Raw genomic sequence first — 20097 nt, 5'->3', positions numbered from 1 at the left:
ACCGCGCGGCGGTTCCGCGTCGCCGTCGCCCGTATGGGGGGGGGGATGAGGTTACGTTCGGTCCCGCGCAGATCGCCTTTTGATCGCCTTTTGATCGAACGGTAATTCACTTACGAGTTAATAATGGCGAGGGGGTGGGGGGAGCGAGGAGGGGGGGAGACGAGGGGTCGTTTCGGGCGGGTCGGCGTTCCCATTTATCTGCTCGATTCGAGGGACTCCCGCGCCCGGGGTAATGGGGTAACGGGACGGGGGGGGGGGGAACAGGGGGGGAGGGGGATGGATCGGGTCGACCACCAGCCGTGGGGGCGCACCAACACCGTGTACGGTGGTGCATTTAGGCGCCTCCGGAGCCCGAGCAATAGCCGTGAAATATATCGATTCCGATATACCCCATCCCGTCATCGGTGGGCTTTCCGTGTAGTGGTACCGCAACGCTATATCCGCTATACTATACGGTGGCAACGGGGGGGGCTCCTCCGGTTTTATGTACACGCGGGGAAACAAATATATGTACAAGGCTACCGTTAGTTTACACTAAGCATCGCCTCTATCTCTGCTGCTGCTGCTCCCGTTGTACGTACATGTGTATGCGCGTAACGGTGCGGACGACGTACATATGCGTGCGCAATGGTGTGTGAGTGCGTGTGAGTGCGTGCGTAAGTGTAGCGCGTAGTCGGTAGGCGTTTTCGGCGGGAGGAGTTCACCTTTGTGTGGAGCGATTTTATTACCGTCCCGTCGCTATCCGCGCGTCACGCGTTGCTCTTACGCTTTGATTTGTGTTTTTATCTACTCTCGTGCGCTTTTCGTTTGCCTTTTGTTTTGGCTTTTGGCTTTTCGCTTTTGGCTTTTCTCTTTTAGCTTTTAGCTTTTATTTTATTTCGAGCGACTGACTTGTTACGGCCCTCGAAGGTCTTGGAATTCGACTCCCGAATTCGTACACTCCGCGCGTTATCTGTTGTATTGGGTGAGGAATTATAATTCCAAGTTATTCTGAGGAAGCAAAGTAAAGTCACACTAGACTTGATTTTTTTTTTTTATATCTACACATTTTTCAGTTTTTCAGTTTGATTTTTTTAGAACTTTGGAAAATTGGAACAACTCGAAGTGGCGACGAGATCGATTCTTCTGAACGTAACAATTCTCAAAAATACTCAATAACCGACGACAAGCAATTTTTTGCGTTTGGAAAAAAGTCGAGGGATTTTTCTCTCTTCATTTTTTTCAATTTCTTATTGAAATAAATCAACAATCGATGAGCCAGAAGAAAAGAATATGTTCGCACGTCGTCGAAGAAGAGAAAGAATTTTTATTAAACAAGTTTCAAAAGAAATTTAAAAGAAAAATGAAAAAAATGGAAAAATATCACAGGCAAAATTCGAAAAAAAAAGGAAACTCTCCACTTTTTTTTTTTTTTCCAAAATATAAAAATAGTTCGTCGTTGGTTGAAGTATTTTCGGGAATTTAAAAAAAAAAAAAACAATCGATCACACCGCTGTTTTGAGTTTTAGAGTTTTTTTTTTTTTTTTTTTTTTTTTTTTAAATTCAGAACTCAAAATAATGTGGCTGAGGAAAAAAATTTCACGCGGTAAAAAAATAAGTCGTCGAAAAAAACGAAGAGGGTGACTTTTTTCGGTTTGTCGAAATGACGTGGCATTCTATCTCGTTATGTACCATCTGAATTTATACACAGGGCTACGTAAGTCGAAGGAATATCGATACTCACCGGGTTGCCTGAGGTGCGAATGCGTGTCAAGCGCGGATTTCGAAAGACTACTGCCATATCCTGAAAAAAAAGAAAGGAGAATATGAGATAGAAATTAATTTTTCCGTTTGAACCCGAGTCTAATAAACACATGACAACGCGCCTATAATTTTTCCGCCATTTTCCGATGATACGCTAGAAATTTCGCGATGCTCGATTTCAACGAGAACACGTGATCCTCGGTCGGATTTCCGTGTACTCGGTTGAAACCGTGACTTCCGGTTATACGCGTTGCCAGCGACCATCGCTGATTACGCCAAGTGTACACGCGAAACAATTAAGGTAGAATTCGTTTATTGTGACATTGAAGGGGATCGACAAACACGACATACCGAGCGGACGTCATACGAAAGCATTTCTGCGAAAAAAAAAAAAAAAACAACTTTTCTTTTAGTGAATACTTATTTTAATAGAGAAACTTACAATTACAATTACAATTGTTAAATAAAAATAAGAATTGCACGTATAATACATGTACGTATACCTATGTATGTTTAATAGGGTGGTCCTTATTCTGGGTAGGTTTGAATTTTTTTTGACGCTAGTCCTAGTTCTGTTCAAAATATATATCAAAATAACAAAAAAAAAAAAAATGCCCGCCTGATTTTAAATTAATTTTAATTTTAATAATTTTATTAAATTTTAATATTAATTTTAATATTACCCGTGCCCCACGCCAGTCAAACTTTTGGATGTAAATAACGTGTGTGAAAATGTCACCTCGTTCTTTGCAATTTTGTGAGTCGTTGACATATGTACTTAAAATTCTGAACTCTATAGTTTTTTGTGGGAAATTTAACGCTCTACAAAAAAGGTCTCTTACGATTTTTCGCTAGCTTTGTCGGTTCGATAGATATTCAAGGTCAAAGTTGAACGTATGGGCTTTATCAATTTGCCACACATATTGAAAAAAATGTAGTTAGAAACGTATCTTTTCGTTTATCGTATTTTCAAAATAATCTATTTATCACGTGTTCAATTTTTTTTTAATGCATCAGGAAACCGTTTTTTGTGATTCTCAAGTAATTGTACTAAACAATGAAATTGCTTTTCACCTTTGGTGTATCGCCCACAAAAATCTTGCACCAATTTAAAACTGCTTTCTCATAACAGTCATTCGCGATTAATGAAGCGCAAACTTTCAACTTTGACCTCGGATATCTATCGAACCGATAAAGCTAGCGAACAATCGTAAGAGACCTTATTTGTAGAGCGTTGAATTTCCTACAAGAAACCATGTGTTCCAGAATTTTAAATATATATGTTAACGACTTACAAAATTGCATAAAACGAGGTGACATTTTCACACACGTTATTTACACTTAAAACTTTGACTGCCGGGGGGCACTGGTTAATATTAAAATTAAGGGCTGAAATCTGGCGGACATGTTTTTTTTCTTTTTGATATATATTTTGAACGGATTTAGGAAAATCGTAAAAAAAAATTCAAACAAACCCAAAATAAGGACCACCCTAGTATGTATGTACATTTTTGATTTTTTTACTGAAGAAATTTGCAAATTTTGTCCGTTTTCGTTTTTTTTCATTACCGAAAGTGTAAAGAATCACATCGGTGGTCGCTGTAAAGGGACAAAATTCATTGAAAATGTGTCATAATAAACGACACGTCGCTCTAACAATGAGCGAAGTAGTTACATCCGACTTTTTTTGTTATCTATCATCAATTTTCTATGAAAATCAAACTTCGTTGTTCAATTACGTCATAACAGGCGGTTGGTCAATATAGGCTGACGACGAGTCGTAATAAACGGATTCCGCTGTACCTGCGATTCACGGAAATGAATACGGTAACTAAAAAACTCGAGAAAATCACGACGACCTTCGGATCTCCTTCGGACCTTGTTTCTTCGTTCGCTCTACCCTACGCGTGACGTGGGGGGGCCCACGGCGGTGCCGATCTTTCTTCGATCGTCTGCTTCGGAACTGGCGTTGGGCGTGAGTTTTTTTTTTTTTCCGGGGGATTCGCGGCGAAGTCGTACGGAATCTCGCGGGGGAAAGACCGAGACGGTTATATTACAGATGACCCACTCGAGCGCGGTGGAATTCGGCGGAGAGGATTTCCGTGTTGGCAAACAGGCGGATTGAGTGCTATTCTACTCGCGCTTCTCATCGGTTTCGCTCCACTCTCTCTCTCTCTCTCTCTCTCTCTCTCTCTCTCTCTCTCTCTCTCTCTCTCTCTCTACGGGGAAAACACCCCGTACGCCTTATACCGTACGATATCGTTCGTCGGTTTCTCCCTTCCCAATTCGCCGCCGAACTTCACTCCATCACAGCGTTGTTTGGATATATCGGTAACGAACGCCGATATATATACATATATATATATATATATATATATATATATATAAATGTATAATCTGACCCCCGAAAGGCAGGCTCGAAAAAGGAGGCAAATTTCATCACGTCCCACCCGGAAATCAACCGGACTCTTCAACGTACTACGAAGCATCGCAACGGAACGCCCTTGATCGCCCTTGAACATTGTTGTTTTGTTTGTTCGTCCGTTTGTTTTTTTTTTTTGTTTTTGTCGAATTACGATTGGCGAACAAATTAACGGCCCACACCCGGCGCCTCGGCGAAACGATGTAGGGATTTTCGAAACGCTCTAACTCGATGAACAAAATGTCGAAAAAAGAGCATTTCGAAGGTCGAAACTAGGACTTGAAAACGATTTTTGAAAAATTCTTCTCAAGGTCATTTTTTACCCCGTGGCGTTGGTTCGATTGCCGAGTCGCGAGAAACAAATTTTTCGGAGCTCTTCACGGGGCTTGAAAAAAATGGCGGAAAACTTTTGAGGCGGCCATTTTGTGGCCCGAAATCTCTTCTTCAAAATGGCCTCCGAAAAGTTTCACGCGCGATTTTTTCATACCGAGTTATTCGATTCTTAAAAAAGGCAAACCAAGCATAGCATCGGTCAAAAAATCATTCGATCAACCGCGTTTTCGATCGTTAAAAATTGAATAACTCATCTTCAAAATATCGTGCGTGAAATTTTTCGGATACCATTTCGAAGAGGAGATTTCGGGCAACAAAATGGCCGCCAGCAAAGTTTTCTGCCATTTTTTCCAACCTCCGCGGAAAGCTTCGAAAAACTCGTTTGTTTTCCATTTGCAAACCTACGTCACGGTGTGGTAAAAAATGACCTTGAGAACGATTTCTGAGAAACCATTTTCAAATCGAAGTTCCAACCCTCAAAACGCAATTCCACAATGACTATTTTTCTTTCGACATTTCTTCATCGAGTTACGGCATTTCGTTGGCCGGTAGGCAGCGGAGAAAAGCGAATCACGCCTCCGGATCCCGGGCGCAAAAGGACCCGTTCGTAATTGAACGCGAAAAATTTCGCCGGGCAGATGTCGGGGTTAAGTAGCAGTTGGTGTCCGCTATGTTAAACAATTTGATTTCGGGTGTGATTGCAGAGAATCGAGGGTGGCCCGGGGGTGGTGGGGTCCTCCTAGGTCCGCGGGAGCGCCAGGGGTCGGCCGCAATCAGGGCAGCCGCGGGGCTTCTTCTAACCCTCCGTTCGCAGGAGTCGAGGCGTCGCGCGTACCCCGAAGGCGCGCAATAGTCGCAGTCGTAGTCGCAGTCGTCGTCGCCGCCGCCGCCGTCGCCGTCGCTTCCGCGCCGCGCGGCTCCACACATTCCCCATTGTCCTTTGGATCCGCGTCTGCATTCACGAGCAATTACGCGGGGTGGAGTAATCCGGTTACGCGTCCAGGACTCGGGGTGATCCTTATTCCTCCTCCTTTACGCGCTCTCGGTCGCGCGCCCCGTTAGCCCCGTTGCCCCGCGCCGCTGTCCTCCTCGTCCTTTCCGTGAAGCGTGTCTGCCGCGTTTCGCCGCCCGCACGTCGTGACGCGGGATCAAAGGACCTTCGTCGTTCCGCCCGACTGCGGCCCCCTTTTTCGGGCAAAAAAAAAAACAAAAAACGAACCGGCTTTTTGAGACGCTACGCCGTCGCCGTAGGAAAAGCCACACCGACAATGCGAGAACTGAGGGATAGCGCGTATCCTACCCCCTCTTCCCCTCCCTTCTCCCCCCCCCCTCCCCCCTCGGTTCCCCGGGATAACTAGCTCCTTTGATTCCCTGAGGGAGTCGCTCTTCTTCTCGCGCGCAACCTACGGGCGAGGCCGTCTTCGACTCTCACCATCACCCTCACCCTCACCACCCACCCATCCCCTTGGCCACCTAAGCGAAGTCAAGTGTGTTACGCGAAAAAGATACACCTATAAGCGTTCCTATCCCTGTAATCTCCTCCACTGCACTCGAAGGTATATATCCGTTGCTTCCTTTTTTCGTTTGCCCTGCGAAATTGTTGTTTTTTTTTTTTCTTGTTTTTTTTATGTTGGGACACCGTCACGCGTTCATTGGCTGATGGGCAGAATTTGGAAGGTCCCAGTCCTCGTTTAATTGTTGATTTTCGAAAAAACTTCTAGTCAAAAAAGAAAGAAGAATCGGAATTAATCACGGTTATTTTTTGAATTCCATTCGTTACACGGATGACGAAATAAAGCTAATCTATTTTGTGGGTTACGCCCTTCTGGTGTCAGTATCTGTGGTAGGTTTTTCGTAGATACGCCCTTCTGGTTCTCATCGATCATTTTTTACATTCCATTCATTTTCTCGTCGACGATAAAATAAAGCTCGGTGTGTCAACGCAAAACATTGATAAAAAAAACAGCAAATCTATTTTGTGGGTTACGTCCTTCTGGTGCCAGTATCTGGAGGATTTTTGTGGGTTACGTTCTTCCAGTTCTCATCGACCATTTGTTTTTTAATTTCATTCATTCCGACGACAATAAAATGAAACGCGGCGTGTCAACGCAAAAAAATTGACAACACAAAAAAACAACAAATTTATTTTGTGGACTACGTACTCCTGGCGCCAGAATCTGTAGGTTTTTTTTGTGGATTACGCCCTTCTGCTTCTCGTTAACCATATTTTCTAATTTCATTGATTTCGCCGACGGTAAAATGAATCGCGGCTTTACGATCAACGCAAATAAATTGATATAGAAAAAACCGACAAATTTATTTCGTGGGTTACGTTCTTTTGGTTCTCGTCGACCATTTTTTGAATTACATTCATTATTTCGTCTACGATAAAATAAAGCGCAAAAAAAATTGATAGAAAAAAACACAACAAATCTACATTTAGTGGGTTACGCCTCGACGCGCCACCGATATCTCCAACTTTTTTCGTGGGTTACGTCCTTCTGGTTCTCGACCCGTGACATCAACGTCGAAGATCCGCCGTTAAAACTCGCGCACCCTTGAGACCGCGTTTCGCGGTACATTAATAAGGATCTTTGAAAATTTCGAAAATCTCTTTTGATGCCCGTCCCAACCGCGCGGTATACGTACTACAGGTTGACGTATCAATCGTCGAGCTTTGCCGCTCGTGGATCGCAGAAGCTTCAAGTGCCCCGCGTCGGTCGAAATTGGGTGAAAAGCGGCTATTAAAAGTTAGTTACTGTACTCCAATTTGTTGCCGAGGGTAGTACGAGCCCCGACGGGGCGTGCGGGGTTTGAAAATTTCGCTCGAAAATCGTTCGGCTCCTCGGGTTTTGACGCTGAGGACTGCCAAGTATTAAGTAGTGCGGGAGTGGGTGGGCGAAAGGGGGGGCAGCGGGGGGGCAGCGGGGGGGGATTCACTCCCGGAACGAGCACCCCTTTAGAAACGCGAGTCTCGATTCCGTTTTACGCATGCTATTGTGACGACTTGAAATCTTTGTTCCGTGAGTCAAAGGGGCTTTGAACTATATGTATACCTATACATATATATATATATATATATATATATATATATATAGGTATGTAGCGACGAATGTACCGTACGTACATACAGTGGGTATATAAGTGAGTCGGGCGGGCCGCCCCCTTTTGGAAAATAAGTAAGAAAAGAGAAAAAAAAAAAAAAAGTTACCAACAATAATGATGATAATAATGAACCGGGAAAAAAAAGAGAAAATACAAAGGAAACCGAGTCGATGGCGAATATCGAGGGACGGAAAATCGATATATAATTACGTCAGGTATATATATATGGCGAATTGAAATTAGCGAAAATTTCAAATAAAATAGATACATACAATTCTTCTTTTTTTTTATTCTTGGTTTTTTGATTCGGAAAATAAAGAGCTTTGGAATTTGATTTTTTTTTTCTTCTTTATTTCTTGTGATAAATTTTTTGTAAATTCTGTGCCGTTATTTCTTTTTTGGGTTTTTTCGAAATATTTTCAAAAGTTTTTCCGGACGAACGTTGAGTCTCGTTTTTTTTTTTTCTTGTTCTTCAATTTCGTATCGGCGAAATCGATATTTTCCGGGTCGAAAGAAAAAAAAAACAAAAAAAAAAAAAACAACGAGTAATTTGCCAGGATTTTTTTGGCAAACTTTTCCAAAAAAAAAAACCAAAAAAAAGAACGAAAGAAAATTGTCCAAAGAAATATGTATGACGAGCGATAAAATTCTTTGTATATATGTATACGACGGCGGAGAGGTTTTGAAAAGAAAAAAAAAATAAATAAATAAATCCGAATACGATTATAAACATCGTGCGTCATATAAAAAATGTGAAAAGGAAAGAAATAAAGAAAGAAAAGAGCAGCAGCGAGTTAAAAAGCAAGAGTTTTTCAAAGCTGCTGCGCGCGGTACGGGGGCGGGGGGAGGGGGGGGGGGGGGGGGGGAAACGATCGAGTTATGACCTCCGACCTCCAGACTAGCGGACCCTCGTGCTTTCACATTTAGAGGGAGTGAGAGAGAGGGAGGCAGAGAGGAAGAGAGAGAGCGAGAGAGAGACCTTCCAACTTTGACCCTCCTCGCGGTAGCTCGCCTATACGCGGCGTACGTATACGCGCCGTACGTATAGTTTCCACAACTCGCTGCCCACGCTACGGATCGTGACGCTCTAGTGTATAATAAGTAGGTACTTGCCCCGTTGAACAATGCTGGGAAAACGTTCGCCGTTCACGTTCCGCGCGTACCCGGAAAATGCGAGAAAAAAATGCGACGTAAACTCGCGGAAAAATATCTAAGGCGAACGAAATAAAAACTACGAAAATATACAACGACAAAATACAAAAGCTCTCCTGCAACATAATTTTCGGTATTCCGGATTCCCTGTTACCTACGTTGTATACGCCAAATCGGCTCTGATCGTCGCCCTCCTCCCGCCCTCCTCCCCCTCCCACTCCCCCTCCGGGGGGGTCCCTAGGGAATCTCCCGCCGGTCCCAAAAAAACACCGCGCGGAATGAAAAGTACAATTCCGCCCAGAAAACGTACGATTTTGCCCGAACGCGTTCGAATATCGCGGCCAAAATTAAGCGCCGGAGTTTCGCTCGAACGTTTTTCTTCCTTTCGGGGGGCAGGGAGGAAGAAGGAGGGAGGGCAAAGGCGGGGGGGGGGGGGGGCTACAAAGTTCCACGCAAATAACGTAGACCCGGCCGTCGCATCATCCGCAAAAAAGTCGCCCCACTCGCTTCGTAAGCAGGGATGAGGTTAACGAGGACGATTGTCCGTGGGGCGAGAAGAGAGAAAAAAAAAGAAGAAAAAAAAAAACAAAACAAAGCAAAACAACCAAGTCTCTACGCGTAAGGCCTAGCGACACGTTTGTCGCTACATCGTTGACGATGAGAATACGATGAAATATACGCGTGAGTATTTTTTAATTCCTTCGCCACCCGCGATAATCGTCGTCGTCCCTCTATATATATACATACATATATATATATATATCATTGGTAAGCGCGAGGCGTCGCGATTTAAAACGAGCGGGAGGGAAAAAAGAAGAAAAAAAAATGAGAGAGAGAGAGAGAGAGAGAAGAAGAAGAAAAAAAATGAATAAAAAGAAGATCGCGAGGGCGAGGGATAAGGGCCGATCTTTGACCTTAGAGGACACCGAGCGTGTACCTTATTTAGGCAGACAATCGCCCCCGCCCTCCCCTCCCTCCCCTTTCCTCCCCGACCCCTCCGCGGCTCACTTATAATTCCAATCCCCCAACTCCTTCCGACCTCGGCACCGGGGGCAAAAATCACAACGTCGATTTCGTTCGAACGAATTCAGAGGCAGTTAGGGTAAACGCGTGTGCCTCTTTCATACATGTGTACAAGTGTATACGTATACGTGTGCGTATATAATGAGTATAACGTGTACGTGCTTACAACACACTGTTGTATACTCATAGCCGATTGAGAGTATAACTATGAGAGACACGCACGCGACGCGCATAGATTTCGCATGTATATATAGATATATATATATATAAGAAAAATATAGTACACGCGGTACAACGGTGGTATACGAGTTAGTGGAACACGAAAAGAGACGCACGCGACGCACCCTTCGCGATCGCTCGGGGGGGCAAAGGGGGGGCGAGGCGAGGCAAAATCCGGGCCCTCCGCGTCCCCCCTTTGGCAGGAAGTGCGGGGGCTCCGAACTGCATGGTCGGGCTTCCAGGCGATCCTGAGGGAGTCGGGGGAACCGGGGGGAGGGGGGGGGGGATCGGGCAACAAGTCAGCGGTGGGAAACGGTGCGTGATGCGGGAGTAAATACACGCGTGTACGTTGGTACGCACGTTACAGTATAGTATAGTATAGTATAGTATCATGTATAGTATAGCATATAGTATGGTACAGTATAGTGATAGTATAGCTGCGTACACGCGTGTGCGGCGCGACTTACGCACCGGGACGCCAGGGCCCGCAGGGTGATTCGCGTTTCGTTATAGCCTAGGTACCCGCACCTACTTACCTACCTACCTATACATACATATGTATAGGTATACCTACCTAGCTGGCTAGCTATACAATACACTCGCGCGTCGGAGGCGAGGAGCGAGTGTCGTCGGGTGGCGCGGGCCCCGTTCTTCCGGGGCACCGATCACGCGTGTGCGGGGGGGGGGGGGGGGGGGGAGGGGGTTCGACGGACTATATTACGTCTTCGACGTAGGGCAGCCGGCGCCGCGGTCACGTGCCGATGCGTGACACGTTCACGCATCGTCGCTCGTGTTCCGAACACCCCCACCACCGTCCCTCGTCGTCATCCCCGGTCGGTATCCCCATCCCCCGTCGCTATCCCCCATCCCCCCGGCGATACGGAGGAATAGCTGCTGACTGACTGACTGACTGCGATCGCTGTACCTACCGACCAGACACGAGAGATTTTGTGTAAACGGGTGTCGACCGGTTTCTTCTTCGTGTCCCGAGGGCTCGGCACTCTCCTTTTGACCCTTTTCGGAAAGGGACCGGAGGCGATCCCGGAGGTAGTGATTTTTGGCGGCTTTGGTGGTAACGGTTACAGCGATGTCGAGCCTGTAGCTCGTTGGTAATTGGGGGATTGTATCGCGATTGGTTGAGAGGTGGTGCAGCGAATGTGAAAATGAGGAGAATTGAGAGGTGGGTGATCATCGTCCTACGTTTGCCAATATGTTTGCCATATCTTTGTATTTTAGTTTGCCCTTTCTTAATTGAAAATTTATCCGTTTTCGAACATTGGGGGGGTGGGGGGACGACTTTGCCAATTTGGACCTCCAACATATGCCTGATTGAAAACGAATGTTTGCCATCCGTTTGCCATTCGTTTGCCATGTCTTTATCTTGTAGTTTGCCTATTTTTACTTTCAACCGTTGACCGTTTTCCAACATTAGGGGGTTCGACTTTGCCACTTTGGACCTTCAACGTATGCCCCGATCGCAAACGAATGTTTGCCATTCGTTTGCCATCCGTTTGCCATGTCTTTATCTTGTAGTTTGCCTATTTTTACTTTAAAATCATTTTCGAAAAAAATTGAGGGGACTTCGCCAATTTGATTCCCCAACATATACCCGATCGCAAAAAACTGTTTGCCATCCGTTATCCTGCGTTTGCCAATATGTTTGCCATATCTTTATATTTTAGTTTGCCTCTTCTTACTCTGAAATTTATCCGTTTTCGAACATCGAAGGGGTGCGGGGACGACTTCGCCAATTTGACCCCCCAATATACGGTACCATTGAAAGAAAAACAAAAAATGTTTGTCATTGATTGTCCTCAGTTTGTCAATGTTTACCATATACTTATTTTCGTTTGCCTCTTTTTAGTTCAAAAGTTACTCTCTCTCTCTCAGAAATCAACTCCGCTAAAATTGGCTAAAATGTGAAAATGTGTTTGTATCTACGTACGTATTTGTTTTACCTTTTCAAGCTCCCTTTATAATTATTTACGATTAATAATCACGATTATCAATCATTATTAAAATAATGATGCTCCTGCATTTTTCAGACGTTATAATATATATTTGTTTTCAACTCTTTCATCCATTCAAAATGGAAACAGTGAACAAATATGACCGTTGAGCACGCTAGGGCAAAAAAAGGACACATAGATACACAAACACATTTCGATATTTCAGTCAATCTCGTATGAAGTTGATTTTTGAAGAAGAACAACCTTAAAATAAATAAGAAGCAAACCAAAATGTAAAGATCTGCAAACGGATTGGCAAACGGATTGGCAAACGGATTGGCAAACGGATGACAATCACTGAAAAACTTGACAAACGGATGACAAACTTGGCAAACGGATTGGCAAACGGATGACAATCACTGAAAAACTTGACAAACGGATGACAAACTTGGCAAACGGATTGGCAAACGGATGACAATCACTGAAAAACTTGACAAACGGATGACAAACTTGGCAAACGGATGACAAACTTGGCAAACGGATTGGCAAACGAATGACGTCGCTGGCAAACTTGACAAACTGATGACAATCGTTGGCAAACTTGGCAAACGAATGACGTCGCTGGCAAACTTGACAAACGGATGACAAACTTGGCAAACGGATTGGCAACCGGATTGGCAAACGGATGACAAACTTGGCAAACGGATTGGCAAACGGATGACAGTCACAGGCAAACTTGGCAAACGAATGACGTCGCTGGCAAACTTGACAAACTGATGACAATCGTTGGCAAAGTTGGCAAACGGATTGGCAAACGGATGACAGTCACAGGCAAACTTGGCGAACGAATGACGTCGCTGGCAAACTTGACAAACTGATGACAATCGCTGGCAAAGATTTTCGTAAACAATATCGGGGGGCCGAGTTCACTTGGTTCAACCGCCCCCCTTTTCCAATCTCTTTTCTAACGCGATTATTAAGGTGCGTCGGGTGCACCTGGGGTCGCCGTGCAGGTGGCGAGATAGCGAGGAGTGTAACGGGTTCCGCCCTTACGCTCGTTCCCGGGCCACGTAATACGCGCGAGCCCCCCGCGTCCCCCCCGCCCCCCCCCCCAACGTTATTAGGACAAAGTGTCGGTCGAGAAATCGAAAAGCGTGATTATACCTTCTACCTTCCCTGCACTCAGCTCCGGCGTTCTTAGTTCCTTCTTCGTTATGTTCGGCCTGCCGGCCGGCGATCGTTACCCCTCCCCCCCCCCCGTCCCCGACCCCGACCCCGTGACTCCTGCAACGGGGGGGTTTCGAACAAGATAGTCACGCGATACGCGATGAGGCGCGTAAGCCGTCGGCCCGCGGAGGCACGCGCCGTATAATTATTATCCTCGAACCGGCGAACTCCTGAGCTCTGCTCCCGGGGTCGAGGAGTCACGCTACCCGCGTTCGCTCCTCGACCCCGCCGCACCCCACCTCCCCCCCTTTCCTCCGCCCACCCCCCTTCCTCCGCCCCGCTGTTTTTATTACCCCCGGTGAACCCCAACCGAGCCTTCCGCGTGACCTTTGTTACGTATCCTGGCTGCACCGGATCAACGCCGGACTCGATCCGACGGCTCGAGTCCTGATTTCCTAAAAAAAACGCTCAGGAATTCGGAAGAGTCGCGAACGACCTAATTTTTCTTTCAGCGATTCGGGCGACGCGTTTGCCTCATAGGCGCGTTTGCCTCATAGGCGCGTTTGCCTCGTAGTCCCTCCCCTGCGCGTTATTTCTTTGCGATACAAACGCGATCGGCCCCCTTCCGCTCTGGACTTCCGACGGCTCACGTCCTGATTTTCTAAAAAAGACGCTCAGGAATTCGAAGGAGTCGCGAACGTTCTAATTTTCCTTGCAGCGATTCGGGCTACGCGTTTGCCTTATAGGGACGTTTGCCTTACAGCGTTTGCCTCGGTGGTTCCCCCCTCCTCGCGCGTTATTTCTTCGCGACGCAAACACGATCGTCCCCCTTCCGCGAGTTCGGAGGTGGTTTACACTAATTGTTTGTCCGCCGCTCACGTTTGTCCCGATCGAGCCAACCTCGCGTGTACGCGTATACAAACGTACGTACGTATACGTATACATATACACACAAAGCGCGGGTTTGCTTTGGCGCACGCGGCCGCGGATACGCCCCGGGGCTCCGCAAAACCGCGGCGCGGATCGCCGCCGCGCCACCGAGTCCAATTTCGTCGTCGGGGGCTCGAAGCGGCGAGCGCCCGCCAAGGGTGCAGGCGCCCCGGCCGAATCGAATCCTTTGCCAGCCGATTTTCCTCACGCTCCGACGGACCGCGCGACGCGCCCGTTTTACCCCGCGGTCACGTCCTCCGTGTCCTCGTCCTCGTCGTCCTCGTCGTCCTCGTCGTCGTTGTCGTCGTCGTCCTCGTCGTCGTCCTCGTAGTCGTCGTGTCGCGCCTTTGTGCGCGCGGCGCGGGGGCGAAAATGGGGCGAGGTGGCGACGAGACGCGGGGCAAACGAACCCGGGGACGGGAAGAGTCGAGGGGGGTGGCGAGGGGATGAGGGGGGCGGCGGGGGGGTCGAGGCTGTTTATAACAAACTGCCCTGCGGCTTGTAGCTCTGATCTCTGGCGTGATTGCGAGTTGTGCCTTCCACACGAGGCGCCGAGCAGCCTCGGGCCACTCGACGACAAAGAGGTCGCGGTTGAACGCGCCACAAAGCGTCGCGACGCCCCCGTGCCCTTAGAGAGAAAACCCGACGCACACTAGCGCGCGCCCCCGTACCTATAGATCTCTGTGTGTGTGTGTGTGTGTGTGCCCGCGGGCGTCACGACGTGCGAATTCCTCGCCCCGTTTCCGCACCACTTTCCGCACCACCTTCCGCAACACCGGCGAGTGTTCTTCTCCGCTGTACGATCCGCACGACTCGAGATACCGCGACTAACGTAAGTTAGACGAAAAGGCGAACGACGAAGGGAAGGCTATTTTCGAGTCGTTGGAAAGTATAGATTTCGTAGGTGCGAGTGATTTGGGAAGTCGATTTTTTTCCGAAGATTGGCGAACGATCGGTTCTCGGAATTACAAGAGGCGAAGAAAATCAACGGCGCGATTGGAAGGATGACGGATTTTGGAACGATGTAACTCGATTGAAAAAATTTGAAAAAAACAATCATTCCGATGGGGAGCATTTTGAAGGTCGAAACTCCGATTCGAAGATTGATTTGTTTTTGAAAATTCTTCTCGTGGTCATTTTTTACCCCGTGGCCGTAGTTTTCAAGGGCCGAGTCGCGAAACGCGAGGTAACAAACAAATTTTTCAAAGCTCTCCACGGGGCTAGCGAAAAATCGCGGAAAACTTTGGAGGCGGCCATTTTGTAGCCCGAAATCTCCTCTTTAAAATGGTATCCAAAAAGTTTCACGCAAGATTTTTCGACACCGAGTTATTCGATTTCTTAGAAAAGGCAAACCAACAAGGCGTATATCGGTCGAAAGATCAATCGATCAACTGCGTTTTCGATCGTTAAAAATTCAATAACTCAGTGTCAAAAAATCGTGCGTGAAACTTTTCGGGAACAATTTTTAAGAGGAAATTTCGGTCTACAAAATGGCCGTCTCCAAAGTTTTCCACGATTCTTTGCAAGCTCCGTGAAGAATTTTGAAAAACTTGTTTGTTCACCAAGTTTCGCGACCGACGGCACGCGAATCTACGACGTTACGGAGTCGAAAATGACCTTGAGAAGAAAGTGTTCAAAAACTATCTTCAAGCCGGAGTTTCTTCCCACCTTCAAAATGCGCCCCGTCGGAATGATTGTTTTCGACATTTTTCCATCGAGTTAAAGTATATTTTCAAAAATCGGTAGATATTTCGTCCGTCGAGCGGCGGGTGCGTCTTTATAATTTCGTTGCCGAGTCTACTCCATGAAAATATGCGACAGTGAAAAATCCTTTTTTCATTGTCGATTGCAGACAGATCCGCTTATTTCGATTCTCGACTCCGATTGTCAGGTGTTAAAAAATTTCTACTCACCCTGGCCGGGCGCTGGCGAGGCTGCGTGGCTCCAGCCACCTTTGTACGAACTGCTGGCATCTGTAATCAAAGAAAAAAACAAAAAGATAGAAAAATAGAAAAATAGAAAAACTCACAGGCATAAAATCGAGCGAAACGCGGAAACGCGTCCGTCGGAGAAAAATGAAAACGTGCCGTACAACCAGGGCCCCCGTTATTATATGTGCAAAGTGTGCAATGCACACGGGCGCCAAAACCAAGCGCCCAAAGAAAAGTTTGCAAAAAAAAAATAAAAAACCAAAAATAATCAATGCGTGTGATAAAATCGTAACCGGTCGATGTCGGTACCCAGAAGATGAGTTAATGACACCCCAACTTATTTTGATTATAAAAGAATTGAGAATATTATTTTTATTCAAATTTGACCCCTGTTTTTTTATCAGTGGAATCGATTCTACTCACGATTCTGAACAAACTAACTAATTTTTAGGTTTTGCGCTTTCACATTGACACGTTGTACATTATGTAGACACGAGGCAATATTTCTATTATTTGTTCCTGAAAAAATGTGATTTTTAGTTTTGGGTAATTTTCTAGTATTTACGAACGACGCGTCTCTGTACCCCATTAGTTGAGTAAATGCTTCGAAACGAGTGCGAACGAGAATTTGTTATCATTATTTGATTTTGATATTTCAGCCGACAAACAAACGTGAATTTCAAAGTTCAGTTTCTTTGCTTTATTTCGAGCACCTACCTACGATCAAAAAAAAAAAAACAAAAAGATAATTCGAAATGCCTCGAGGGGCGCCAAAATCCTTTTTCGCACACAGGCGCCAGTATAGCCCTTACGGGGGCTCCGGTGCACAGCCGTAAAAACGCGACGAAAAAACGTTCGTCCTTTTCCGCGGCGCGGAAACCGCCGTCCGGTCTCGCCCAGTATAACGAATCTTGCACTCTCCCGTTATAATATACGTCGCGGAACAATAAACGACCGCCACCTCCTCGGGTCGTTCGCTATGAATTTTCCCAAGGTTCTCTCGTCAGAGCCCCCGGGGGCTGTGTTTGCCGACAGATATATTTTCATTTGGCAGATATTGGCGCGCTGGGGCCGGTTTCCCCCCCCCCCCCCATACGCTACCTACCGCCGACTGCTACTATTCCCGATGTGTAAACACGACGACGACGTCGACGACGAGGCGCTCTAGGTTCGGGTCGTAACGGCGAAATCGGAGAGCTCGTTTCGTCGTCGTCGTCGGCGTCGTCGACGTGGAGTGCGGTCGTCGGACGTCGCCGGAGCAAACACACCGTCCCCGTAAAGATCGTCCCAACCGTCGCGTGCACCTTGGGCCGCCCGTTCCAACGGCCGACGGAACGGACGTCAGTCTCGAATTTTCAGGCGTTCCGAACGCGCGAAACGGAGCGACGGAGCGACGGAGCGACGGAGCGACGGGGCGACGCTCGCCTCCTTTTATCGGGAGCCCGAGAAACGGGATCGTGTTTCCGAATCTCCGGTGGATGCCCAGCGATCGGATCCGGTTTCACGTAGCGCGAATCGGAAGCGGAGTACGTTGTACCGATGAGCGCGATTGACGCGAGTCCGGGATGCGACGAGGACGACGTTGAGATTCGCCCTTGAGATCCCCCGCGAAGTCGCGTTGGTGCGACGGAGGATTTGGAGACGTCGATCGCATTTCGCGGGAATACGAAGAGCCTGCAGCTCGTCTGAAAACCGAAACTTGGGATTCTGACGCGCCGAATACGCGACACTAGAATTTTTTCGCTACGACGCAGAGGGAGCGAATCGGGGATGCCGATGATATCGGCTCGCGGGATTATAGTTTCGGGGAAGACTGGTAGACGTATAATGAAAATATGCTCCGGCGATTCGACGGCGAAGAATTTTCGTCCCGACGGCGCCGCGACGGAAGAACGTCCGGAGTATACGTCGGGTCAGAGGAAATCCGACGGCGCGTCCTACGATCTTGAAGGCATCGACAAGGTTACGTCAATGACGACCGGATTGACGGAACTACCGTCGCAAAAAGTCATATCAAGGTCAAATGAAGGCCAATCCACCGAAAGCTGACGATCGGATCGACGGAAATCTTGTCGCAAAAAGTCATATTAAGGTCGAATCAAGGCCGATGGGATAAGAGCGCCGACGATCAGATCGACGGCAATCCCATTCCAAAAAATCATATCAAGGTCGAATCAAGGCCGATCAAACGAGAGTTGACGGAAATCTCGTCGCAAAAAATCATATCAAGGTCAAATCAAGGAAGATCAAAGGAGAGTTGACGATCGGATCGACGGAAATCCCGTCGCAAAAAATCATATCAAGGTCAAATCAAGGAAGATCAAAGGAGAGTTGACGATCGGATCGACGGAAATCCCGTCGCAAAAAGTCATAACAAGGTCAAATCAAGGCCGATGGAATAAGAGCACCGATGCGACGATCGGATTGACGGGAATCCCGTCGCAAAAAAACATAACAAGATCGAATCAAGGCCGATGGAATTAGAGCGTTGACGATTGGATTGACGCAAAGCCCGTTCCAAAAAATCATACCAAGGTCGAATCAAGGCCAATCAAACGGAAGCTGATGATCGGAACGACGGAAATCCCGTCGCAAAATAACATACCAAGGTCGAATCAAGGAAGATCGAAGGAGAGCGCCGATGCGACGATCGGATCGACGGGAATCCGGTCGCGAAAAAGTGAAGCCCGGCGGGAAACGGAGATCCGACGGAATGAACATCAGCGTCGACGAACCAATAAGAATCCGGACGCATTACATTCCTCGTAGGGCGTCGCGTTTCGCGGATATTCGCCGTCGGGATAAGTTTTCGCGACGTCGCGGCGAGGGGGGGCGGGGGGGGCGGCGTCCTATTCCGGGTAGAACGCGGATGTTCGACCTTCGTGCGATTTTTCCGAGGTCAAAGCGTCCGGAGGTGGGTGGGGGTGGGGGTGGGGGGGGAGATCCTCACCTGCGAACAACATCGATAGATTGGTGAACGCTGTGGTCCTCGGCAATTCCGCGGCGGTGGTACCGCTGCTTTTTAGGTCCAGCATCGCGGTCGCGATGACCGGATTATCTGAGGGCGAGGGCTGCCCTCTCCCCTGGTTTCGTTTTATCCGTAACACCAGGGGCGAACCGTTCGGTAACTCTTCGCCGAAGAACAACAACAACAACAACAACAACAACAAGAACAAGAACAACAACAACGATGAAAACAAAAATAACAACGAGGAGAACAACAAAAAGAAGAAAAAGAACAAGAACAACGAGAACGACAACCGCGTCGACGGGGGTTGATCGCAAGGTTCGTTGAATCGTTCGTCGCGCACCGCCTCATTCGCGGCGTTTTAGAACGTGCTCGCGAAACCGGTTGCAGACATCGCGCTCGCTCACCGCTCTGAATGACACTGGAAGTCAACCCCGTGGTCGTCGCCCGCCGCCAACGGCGACCGGCCCGCCCCTCGGCGTCGCGACGCCGCTCGACGGTCCTTGCGGAACACGCGCACCCGGGGGCGGGGTCTCGATGCCGCGCGCATCCCCTCCGCTTATCCCCCTCCCCCCTACCCCCTCCTCCCTCACCACCGATCAACCCCCCCGGAGGAGGAAGACGGTCCCGACTACCCCCGGGAAGCGGGGAGGAGTCCTCAAAGCATCACCCGACGACCTATCGTCGACACGACGTACACCTCTGTTCGCGCCCTTGACGATCCTCCGTACTCGTACTCGTACTCGTACTGGTACTCGTACGTGTGCGCCCGTCGGTCTTTCCGAGGTGACGAATTGTTTTTTTTTTTTTTTTTGTTTTTTTTCTTTTCTACGTACGAGGGAGAACAACAATCGGCTCGAACTGTAGGAACACCGCGGTGCACCTGAGAGGGATGATGACCGGGGGAACGTCGGGAGATTGCAACTGAGGAGGGAGAGGGGAAATCCTCGCGCGGTTCTTCCTCGTTTTCGTCATTTTCGTCGTTGCCGCATCGTAGGTGGACGACGATAAAATTATAGCGAGCGGAGAGCGTTTGGCGCGAAGCGGTTTCCGCGTGCGTTTTTTTTCCGCCCCTTGAATTCCACCGGGCAATTAATTTCGCGTTACGTAAGATCTGCCGATTCATATAGAGCGAGTTTCGATTCAGGTACTGCA

The 20097-nt window shown here is 47.8% G+C and overlaps 1 protein-coding gene across 3 annotated transcripts in view; it reads right to left on the bottom strand.

Moving 5' to 3' along the window:
• The window catches only part of LOC105686290 (transcriptional regulator ERG homolog), a 55027-nt gene that overhangs the window by 6449 nt on the left and 28481 nt on the right, over positions 1 to 20097 (bottom strand). For all 3 annotated transcript variants that reach the window (XM_048659368.1, XM_012400942.3, XM_048659367.1), the window contains exons 3-4: positions 15957 to 16016; positions 1724 to 1783 (exon numbers count right to left, since the gene is read on the bottom strand). In XM_048659368.1, the coding sequence (XP_048515325.1) occupies positions 1724 to 1783; positions 15957 to 16016 (120 nt within the window). The remainder of the gene's footprint in view (positions 1 to 1723; positions 1784 to 15956; positions 16017 to 20097) is intronic.

Source organism: Athalia rosae, chromosome 8, assembly GCF_917208135.1.
Source record: "Athalia rosae chromosome 8, iyAthRosa1.1, whole genome shotgun sequence".
Taxonomy (NCBI): domain Eukaryota; kingdom Metazoa; phylum Arthropoda; class Insecta; order Hymenoptera; family Athaliidae; genus Athalia; species Athalia rosae.
Note: the sequence above shows the minus strand (reverse complement) of the source record. Positions and strands in the feature narration are given on the sequence as shown.